The sequence below is a fragment of the Triplophysa dalaica genome, chromosome 22, assembly GCF_015846415.1.
Source record: "Triplophysa dalaica isolate WHDGS20190420 chromosome 22, ASM1584641v1, whole genome shotgun sequence".
Lineage (NCBI taxonomy): Eukaryota > Metazoa > Chordata > Actinopteri > Cypriniformes > Nemacheilidae > Triplophysa > Triplophysa dalaica.
This window is the reverse complement of record NC_079563.1, coordinates 15,997,981-16,007,765: the sequence shown is the minus strand read 5'-3', so window position 1 is coordinate 16,007,765 and position 9,785 is coordinate 15,997,981. Positions and strand designations below refer to the sequence as shown.

At 39.2% G+C, this 9,785-nt stretch overlaps 1 protein-coding gene across 2 annotated transcripts; it reads right to left on the bottom strand.

Moving 5' to 3' along the window:
• Nucleotides 1–404: 404 nt before the first annotated feature.
• Nucleotides 405–6,027, bottom strand: wscd1b (WSC domain containing 1b). Of its 2 annotated transcripts, XM_056736693.1 has the most exons (9): nt 5,602–6,027; nt 3,362–3,939; nt 3,171–3,285; nt 2,670–2,854; nt 2,293–2,414; nt 1,686–1,857; nt 1,436–1,600; nt 1,057–1,257; nt 405–880 (listed from the first exon to the last, which is right to left on the bottom strand). In XM_056736693.1, exons 2-9 carry the CDS (start codon nt 3,771–3,773, stop codon nt 528–530), a joined length of 1,725 nt encoding a protein of 574 aa, XP_056592671.1. In that variant the 5' UTR covers nt 3,774–3,939; nt 5,602–6,027; the 3' UTR covers nt 405–527. The 2 variants fall into 2 exon arrangements, with proteins under 2 accessions (XP_056592671.1, XP_056592672.1); XM_056736694.1 differs by having other exon boundaries at nt 3,362–6,027.
• Nucleotides 6,028–9,785: the final 3,758 nt, after the last annotated feature.

Here is a 9,785-nt window from a genome sequence, read left to right as displayed (position 1 = left end):
ATGAGCGAGATGTCTCTATTGTGAAAAAATGGTACCCGTGAAGCTTCTGTCTTAAGTGAATGTACCAGGTCCCATCTGCGCCTTGCAAGAGACTTTGACCCAGTGATTCCAAAAGCAAATCAGATACAAACAGGTAACTTTATATTTTCATTTGTAGCTTTAATTTGGGTTAAGTTTAAAATACTATATGGAATACTATACTGAGTATAGTAGGTTTTAAATAATGCTAGAAATGCCAAGGTCATGTGTTATGTGTGGTATGCATACACTTGAGGGTCAAGAATAAAATAAAACGAATGTCTGATGTTTAAAGAACTTTTTATTGAATTGGTTTATTATAATTTTTTCAAACTAAACATGAATTCCTGTGGTTCAGTCAAATTTCATATTCGACAACTTAACAAAAGTATAAGACCAACCAAAAAATAGTTTTTTTGTTTTTAAAGTTTTTAGAGACGTCATTTGAGGCACTTTGTGGTTCCGCTTCATCCACTCCAGTAGGGGGCGATAGCTGTGTTCATGTAATCTCATCTGTGCATGTACTCCTTTGGTATTCCACTGAGGTTTCTGTCTCTGAGAGCTTTATCAACAGTTTGGATGTATTTATCTATACGTTCTCTCATTTCAGAGGTAAAGGGTTCAAAGGTCAGAATACGAGATCCAGAGCGTTTAAAATGTCCATCTCTGTTGCTTTCCGTGCAGAGAAGTCTTTCCTCGGGAATGCTGATGTTCAGGAAAGCAGTGATGGTCTTAAACTGTGGAACAAGATCTTTCTGAAGATTCTCGAAGTGAACCACCAGCAGACGACGGGCGAACTTCAACCAAGCCACAGCATGAGACACCCACCAGGAGGAATAACTGTCCACAAACTCCAACCACTCTGAAACAGAAACAACAACATTGTGAAAACTAAACACCTCCTACATGGTTAAAGTAAGTCTGAATTTCTTTAAGTACCAAACAGCTTCAACTGACAACAAACTGTTTCAAGGCACACAGATGAAACCTAAGTGTGTGGCCCATAAGCTTTCATTAACTGAAATATTTTCATCGTACCTTTGCTCCTCCAGTGAGCGTCTGAAGCGTAGCCCAGGTGTCCGGCACACTTGCGGTTAAACTCCGCCATGAGCGAGCGATAGGGGTTTCGCATCAGCAGGATGGCAGAGTCAAACATTTCAATCTCCCGCTGGCCGCTCTCGTGAGTCTTGACGCAAAGGACTCTTCCGCTCTGCCAGTGATCTTTCTCACCTTTAAAACCTGCAGCAGTGGAAAACACGCGTACACCTGTGCATCAAAACTCCATCCTTCTCAATTTTTATAGCCTAGAGAAGGCTCAGATGGCTTTAGATGTTTATTCTAATATTCCATTGTAGAAATGCTATAGAAAGAAACAGCTAGTGAAGATGTGGGTTTGTGTGCATTAGTTGAATCTCACCTTTGTTATAAAGCGATCCGTCAAAGTAATAACTGCCAGTGTAGAATCCAGTGGCCGACTCGATCAGGTGTCGCAGCCAGGTGTTTCCTGCCCCTGGAAAGCTGGACAGGGCCACAAGAGTGCTGGACCTCTGGGGCAGAAAGTTTCTTTCTTTGCATTTTGCATCTAAAAAATCAGATATTCAGGTAAAGATTAAAATTCTTAAAGACCATAAAGTGTTCATTGTTGGCTTAATATGCTGTCTTTATACCTAAAACAGGCGTACTGTACACCTGGAGGTAGTTGAGGTCATGTTGGGAGGTGCGGTTTGTTTGGTTGCCCCTCCCACATGTGTGTTCCTGTCCACTCCACTGCAGTGTAAAGACAAAGGGGGCGTGGTCGCAGAAACAATCCCGCCCTCTTAAAAAGGCTAATGGCAGCTCCTGACAAAGCCAGATATAATTAAGCAGGCGTTAGAGACAGTTGTCATATAATAATATCACATATTATATCATAATCTGTATGTTATATGTAAAACTTAAATAAATAAACTTTTTACATATTAGAGAATATAATGTAAATTGTACATAACAAAACATTATTCGGTATATTTGAAAGACTATATAAACATATGGCTAGTTCACCCCAAATTTATTTTTTCATCATGTACTCACATCATGTCTGTCTTTCTTCTGAACAACACAAAAGGAGATATTTTGAAGAACGTTGGTAACAACATTGAATGTATGGACACAAAACCACTGAGACATTTCTCAAAATATCTTCTTTTGGGTTTCACAAAAGAAACAAGATCGAATGAATGAACAGATTTTTTGGGGGTGTCTTATGCCTTTACGATGAGTATTTGTGAATTCAACCTGTTCAGTGCAGATCTCTATGCACTCTTGAGGGGTGTGTGTGAGCCCAGAGGTCTTGACGAGGACGTTGTCAGTCGAGTTCTTTGGCTTCTTGAAACATCCGTGGTAGTGCACAGTTCTGTCTGTGAAACATTGAATAGAAAACTGTTGTGCTGCACGAAGCCTCAAGTGAATTGAAGTTTAAGCCCTTTGCTGCTCATCACTTTTAATCTGGATTTATTCTTGGCACATGATACAGGCCTGTGTCCAACTTCAAAAGTATACGTTTTCGTTAAATTTCTTCATATCACTAACTCTGAAAAGATGTTAAACATATCAACTTCTGCCATAAGGGCATCTTGTACAACTTATTTAATTTTTTTCTTAATGTGACTCACATTTTCTCTGACCAGGAAGCCGATCCTCAACTCTGTAGACAGACATGCGTCCCACCCCTCCACAGGGGGGTCCCTTTTCTCCCCGACAATCCAGATAACATTCCTCTCCACGAGCCCGACGGGCACAGACTCTGTTGCCACAGTGACACTCCGCTCCATATTCCAGCCCTGCATACCGGAATCCACTGGAAAAAAAAAGTCCTCTACATTGACAAGCACGTGGGATCTCTATTCCATTCAAGAAAACTTTCTATTCAAATTCATAGAAAGTGGCACTAGAAAGTGTATTTTGACCATTTTTACTGCTATTAAAAGTGCTACACTTTTCAGTGTAGCATTCATACAGCATCTGAGTTTCTGACTAAGTGATTTGTTGAACCCCGGGTCAGCCAAATCGGGCGGCTCACATTCTGCCACCTGTTCCCAGCACAAACACTGAAAGCATTGTTCTAAAGAACAGCGTTTCTTTCATTCCACTCTTCAGATGCTTGACGTCTTTACCTCTCTGAGCAGGTGTCCTGACACAAGGCACTGGTCATTTTACGGAAGTCATAAAGAACGATGCCTCCAAGTGCGTGTTCCGTTTCGTTGTTTATGAAACATCCAATGTAGGTCCCTTGTTGAGAAGAATAAAAAAAAATCAATGAATACGTATTTACAGACCCATCTTTATAAAAAACTCAATGGCTTACCCTTATGTCTGTTTTTCTTATGTAACAGATTACGTTCAGGAGGTCTTTGCTGTTCATCTGTATTTCCCTGGAACCAGCGACGTCTCTTATATCTGCTTTCCAAACTGTGAGATCTGAGGTGTTTCTGGGCTGATCTGCTACCTGAAAGATCAACAGGTTGGTTCTCCTCATCCAGCATAAGTCTGGCACCATTCCTCCTGTAAAACCATCTGACAGCAGGATCTTCCTGAGCACCTGGCGGTGCGGGTAGCGAGGGGATCGTAATGCTATCCGTTTCTCTCTGAAGGGATGAAAAACTAAAGCGTTGATACATTAAAACACTTCCTGCCATGATGTAAGCCACGCCCAGGAAAAGGAGGAGCAACTGTGCCCGCCTTAAGAAGTGCAGTAGTCTATGGAATGCTTTGGCCATCCTACTTTTGTACCAGGTTAGACCGCAGGACTGTTCAAGACTCTGTATACAAAGCAAATAGACACAAGAATGTTTATTTTGGAGGCTCTGATCTTCATCCTTGAGAGAAGTGTTTTTGATCTTGGTGTCTACAGCATCACAGAGTGTTTACTGGAGAGCAGCAGCCCTAAAATAAATAAAAAGACCTGTCAGGATAAATAAACAGACAGACAAAAACAACCTCTTCCCGTGAGAGAGGTGAAATCGATAAGGGTCTAATCTTTTCTGTTTCGATTAAAAAAATGAAAAGAGAAAGAGAACGAGCTAGATGAAACGCTTATTTTGTACAACATCATTCGAAAGAAGTGGGTTTCCTGTCTCTCTTGGTCGTCATTCATGTCTGATGGTTTATGGTATGCGAGTTGTCTGTCTTTTGGAGTGATGCATTCAAATTTCTGCCTTCGGGAGGAGAGAGCTGTCTATCCGGCTGAATGTCAAGTCACACATCACAAAGCCCATTGCAGCGAAAAGCCGTGCTCTCAAAACCATCGGCTCAGAGAAAATTTTCCAAAATTTTAATAGAATCTATTTCCTGTTAGAGCAGGAAGTGGTTATTTTTGCCTGAGCGCTATTATAATAGTCAGCTGAAATGGATTGAAATGTTGGATACGTATGACCCTTAAATCCATTAGAACTGTGACTCACCGTTTCATAACAACTAGAGTAACAAGCAGAGGTTGGTTAGTAATGGAGAATTATTCGTACATCATTACTTCTTTATAGAAACAGATTCTGAGTCAAAAATCCGTCACGTCTCAACCCAAGACAGTAATGATTTCTACATTCTCTGACAAAATGGCTTGTAAAATTCAGAAAGATAAATAGCACTGAAATATGATGTACAGTACATTATGAATAGCAAACCTTGCTATGGTGGCTTGAAATAAAGCTTTATCTAATAAGTCAATATACATTTTTTGACAGGATATTTCATCTTCCCTTTTGGTAAAGCAGTTGGCTTGTTTTTCAAAGCATGATCTATATTTATTCTGCTGTACATACGATATGATCGTCTCGACTATTTTAGTCTGACGGAAGGGTAGCATGCTGGGAAAGACTGCTCTATAGACACATTTAAAGCTTAACCACTCTTGTTTCTATAGTGATTGAACACAGCAGGCAAATGGACATAAGCTATGTTACTACATCCAAGAACTCAATGAAGAGGGTAGGAGACAACAGTCCTTTCTAAGTTTTATGTATGGATATTGTTAGATTTGAAACCCAGCCTAGGGATGTTTCATTAGATATTGCATCTTATCTTAAGTTTAAAAATAAAACTCTGGTTAGTTTGAAAGGTAAAATAGTAGCACGGTCTACAAAGTAGTGTGAAGCAGAAATCTTAACAGCAGGTCATTCATTCGCTCTTTGAATATTTTCGCTTTTGAGACAATTTAAAAACTTTTTAAATCCAAACTGATGTCATTTTATTTCAAAAGGACCGAGACAGAATGAAGTTTGTTTGAACATTTATGTACGCAAGTACTTTGTCTTCATAGCGCTTTCAGGACCGCGGACAGCTCCCAATTCATCTTTATAGACTCTGATCTACATTCTGATCATTTGCTCATCATTTATGGATCATATGACGATATACTGATGAAACCCTATAAAGACAATCTTAAGACACTGAAATACGTATAGCCAAGGCAAAATGAAATCAAACGTAAAATCTGGGGTGCTTTTAAAGACGACCGGGATAACACTTCCTTTAAGTAGGATATTAGCAGAAGCGATATACATTTTCGGATTAATTGTACATATATATTCTGAGATCAGACTTGTTTACCTCAGTGTTATTTGATGTTGTGTCTCAGATCAGATGTTCACGGATGTTTCCAGCTTAAAAGCTCCGCGCTCGAGTCCAATGATTCCTCACGTGAAATACTCGCTTCCCGCTGTTGGATGTCACTTGTCGATTATCAGAGATGTTGTTTAAACTGGTAAAGTTGTGCACTCTTCCTCCATGTTGTGTGACTTTCGGTATCTGTCGTTCCCGTTAAACTCGCTGTGATGAAACGAGCGAGTCGTGGTGAATCAAACGGGAGCTGCGTTGTTCCCAGGCAACGTGTAAAACACGGACTGTACTCGTGATGCCATTAGAGTTCATCACAGGCGTTGTTCCTGTTAGATACAAGAGCACTGTCTCTTATAATGTAGATTTTAAAATTGAAACTTTGTTCTCAGGTTCTCTTTTAATGTTAAATTGGAGCATGTTGTCACACCTTTTTTTTGTTTTAATGCAAAATTGTATTATCAAATAATGTTTGCCAAGTACAAGTATATACTGTTTTGTTACACTTGCAAAAATGCAGAGTTGTTTTCATCACAGTCTTGTGTCAATACGTTTTTTTAACCTATGGGTTGCTTCAACCTAAAATGCAGGTTGTTTTAACCCTTTGGGTCAATGTAAACATTTTTAATTCAATCCAATGACTGGGTTTGTCCCTTTTTCACAAGGCTTGGTTGAAAATAAACCATCATTTTTTCAGTGTACTCATGCATAATGTAATGGATTTCAAAATGTCAACATACTATAAATGGGGATGCTGTAATTTTTTTTTTAGGATGTATAGACGGTCTACATCTATGATTCTTTCTATCCACTTTTAGAGTAAACGTGTCTGCAGTCCCAGTGAATAAACCTCACTTATATTATTTTGTGTTTGTCTGTTTGATAAACGTGCATTGATTCATCCCTGGATGGCTTTCGTAATTTAAGTTTAAGGTTTTCATGCTGCTGTTATAAAAGCACATGGATTCTGTTTTCAGGCTTAAAAGAGACGACAGAGAAATACACAAGCTTTTATATGGGTGTCAGTTAGTAAAACTATCAGCTTTTCAGATTGTTAAACCCATCAGAGAGAGAGAGAGATGATGGCTCAGTGTTGTTGTGCTTCTGAGATCTAGAGTTCCCTTTGGCTCGAGAGATCTTTCCCTATCTGCGGCGAGCAGAACCGAGCCTTTGTTCTAGTACTGACAGACGACGAATACATTCATCTGGCAAAGGCAAACACGGACAGACAAACACACAGAGGAAACCAGCTGGAAATGAGTCCAAGAAACATTTACAAACACAGAGCTGAGATGATTTTCTTAAACATCCCATAGAAGAGAATAGACCCATAAGTCCCCAGAGCATCTGAATGTCCATCATTAAATGACATTTATTACTTGAATAGCTGCTCTAAAATATTACTGTACATTTATTTAATATTTTGTATCATTTTATTATAAATACGTTTTGTGTAATATTGTGAAGCAATAGTTGTGTTCAGCTCACAACTACACGAAAGTCATCTGCATGAGTGAGCCATGCTCTATGTGTCCAACAAGCAGGGCTTGTATTCCTCACACTCTTCATCTTAATCTGTTTTTGAGGTTTGTCCCTCAGGAACACTGACTGCAGAACAGTCGGCCCTGTTTTCAAGTAATTATACAGCACTGATGTTCAAGGTCAGGGACCAATCGACGAATCGATTTCGTTTGGTCTTGGTGTAGAAAGGCAGATTTAAATCTTTTCCAGTCTCTTGATGGCCACACACTTCAGGGCTTCAGGCGCATCCACAGATTCAGTCCGTTGCCTGGAGCATCTCTCTCTGATGAGAGCCATCTTCATTCTCTCTATCGCTCTGTCTGTCACATTCTCCCTCGCTTTTGATTTATTTAAAACAGCAGCTGTTTTGAGTTTCGCAATCCGTCAACGGATTTAGTTTCTCTTGCATGTCATTTTCTGTGCATGTTTTATGAGCAGTGTGAAATGAATACCGTTTCAAACATTGGAAAGAAATTATTTATATGCAAAAAAGTTATTGTTGAGATTGAATTTATAGTTAATAGGACAGAGAAACCTTATGCAATGGTATTTTGACTGACACAAAATTATAAATGGAGAGATCCGATACTGGATTCTGATTGGTCAGAACATTTCTTTTTAAATAGCATCTATACATAATATTGCTTGCATAACTATTATTGCATATGCTGCACTTAATAGATTAACTAAATTGCAATCTAAGGGTGTGTTCACACTTGGCGTCCTTTTTTACCAGAAAAAACTAGTCCTCGCATGTTGTTCTTGTTGTTATGGAAACGTCAGATTTCGCTACTCGCTTGTCACTGTCAGCTGTCAAAGTGGCGTTCTACGTAGGGCATTTTTTTCTCAGAAAAGTGTGACTTTTTTTCAATGTGAAAAGACGCTCTGAGCTGCCGAAAAAGATGCTGGTGGTGGCATTTGAAAAGCGCTCATGACTTCGAAAACACGGTTTACTCCTTAGGATTATAATGTAAAGCAGATTTTACACAAAGTTTCTTATTGGAATAGATGTTGTGAAGGAATCTTTCTCTCTCTTTTAAAGCAGGCGTAACACACGGGTTTCTGTCAATCTCATATTAATCTTGAGTACCTATAAAGTAGTATTGCATACTTCGTATCTTCGAAGAGTATTTGGTTTGATCACATTTATAAAAGATGGATACAGCTTAACAGTTGTGTCAACAAAACACAGACATCAGTTTCACTCAGCGCATGTGGTTCATGTCCGGCATCTTTTAGCACTGGGACGGGCTCCATATATAAGTTTCAAACGATCTCCAAATCTAGAGTTTAATCCACCGTTTATATAACATTCATTGCCTAAATGCAGTGAACAAACAAACACCTGAACTTCGGGAACGTATGCTCTCGCTCTCCTGCTTACAAGTAAAAGTGACGTCTGCTCATGCTCCTCCTCCTGCTCTCCTGTGGCCATGCCACGTGCTTCGTTAGGGACTAAGAAAAGTTATTGCGAAACAGTTTTATATGTTCGAAAAAAACTTTCTGAAACCTGTACTACGTAATATACTACGTAATACACCCAACTCGGTTTTTGACAAGTTGCCCATGCTAAGCATGAGAAGACTGCACGTTTAACATTGTAAAGAAGTCAGAATGAATGACTTTTGGCATACCACAGTAATGAGAAGAACGGGAATTAGGAATGTATACTGTTTGTTTATCATCTATATTTAAGAAAATATTTTGGGTGGACTGACATCACGCAGATAAGCACAGCAAAAACATTTACCTGGAATGCATCATCAAGGGTTTTTAGGAAAATGAAAACATCATTAATATCACTCAGCAAAATAAGGCACCAATTCTGAGCAAATCAAAATCAAGGAAAGACTTTAAATGTAATGTCTGCATGAAGATCTGTGACTAATGCATGTCCTGCCCTGACCCTTGGGGTTCAGATATTAGCATTTTTATTGTGATCGCTCATAATTACACGTGAAAAATATGTAGAGACCAGAACATTATTAAGATATGATTCCCAGTCTTATGTCTCTCATGTTAAGAAGTGACTGAGAACGCTGACCTTGAACCGTTTTTTGCATCATTGTATGAAGTTTGCAAAGCTCATCAGTCTTGAATATTTTCTCTTCAGAGCAACTGCCATATTATGCATGAGAAAAGTCTCTCTCTCTGTCTGTCTCTGTCTTTTTTGTTTTAAGGGATCCTGCTGCGTGACTCTCTCATCTGGATGGCAGTCATGCTTACACTGTGTTTTGATTCACCAGTCCTGGGGGAGAACCTTCAGGTCCTTCTACACACACACGCACACACACACACACACACACACACACACTGAGGCTCCAGGAAAATTGTGGCCTTGAATTTAAATGGATGAATAATAGACCAAGCCGAGGTCTTTGGCCGTTTCTGCATGAATCCAATACGAGTAGTTCTTTATCTCTGCAGCATTTTGAAAAATCAAACCTGACATTTTATGGGGACTCGTGGGAAATACCCGCATACAAACAAAATATGTGATATAAAGTCAAACAAGTAAACAAAACATGTGGAGGCAAGGTGATTTCTAATATCTGAAGGCTCCTTTATTTTCAAGAGATTTAAATACTTAATATGATTCTTATCGGTTTCAATGTGTGTAACACTTGATGTTTGTGAAAAAAACCTCAAGCCCTCAT